The following is a 281-nucleotide window of genomic DNA, read 5'->3' as shown; positions in this document are numbered from 1 at the left end:
TGCGCCGCACCCCGGGGCCATAGGTGCTCTTTATGGCATGTGGCTGGTAACTTTTTTCCTGCTGTACTCTTTGCGGAAAGGTACGTCCGCACGGGGTGGCGGTGGGCTCCCTCGGGCCGCGTTCGAACCCCCTCCTCCTTTCCCTCCCCGCTCCCGCCCGTCCCTCCTGGGCTGCGCGGCGCTCCGGGACTCTCGGGCTGGCCCGGAGGAGCGCACGGTGCGGGTCGGTGCCGCTCCCGTAGGCGCCGGGACCCGCGGAGCGCCGGGCGCAGCGGCCCCGC

The 281-nt window shown here is 73.0% G+C and overlaps 1 protein-coding gene across 2 annotated transcripts in view; it reads left to right on the top strand.

Moving 5' to 3' along the window:
• Positions 1-6: 6 nt before the first annotated feature.
• DSCAML1 (DS cell adhesion molecule like 1) overlaps positions 7-281 on the top strand; it is a 78894-nt gene continuing 78619 nt past the window's right edge. For both annotated transcript variants that reach the window (XM_010723738.3, XM_031556897.1), the window contains exon 1: positions 7-80. In XM_010723738.3, coding sequence (XP_010722040.1) covers positions 38-80 — 43 coding nt within the window. In that variant the 5' untranslated portion in view covers positions 7-37. The remainder of the gene's footprint in view (positions 81-281) is intronic.

This window comes from Meleagris gallopavo, chromosome 26 (genome assembly GCF_000146605.3).
Source record: "Meleagris gallopavo isolate NT-WF06-2002-E0010 breed Aviagen turkey brand Nicholas breeding stock chromosome 26, Turkey_5.1, whole genome shotgun sequence".
NCBI classification, from domain to species: Eukaryota; Metazoa; Chordata; class Aves; order Galliformes; family Phasianidae; genus Meleagris; species Meleagris gallopavo.
Note: the sequence above shows the minus strand (reverse complement) of the source record. Positions and strands in the feature narration are given on the sequence as shown.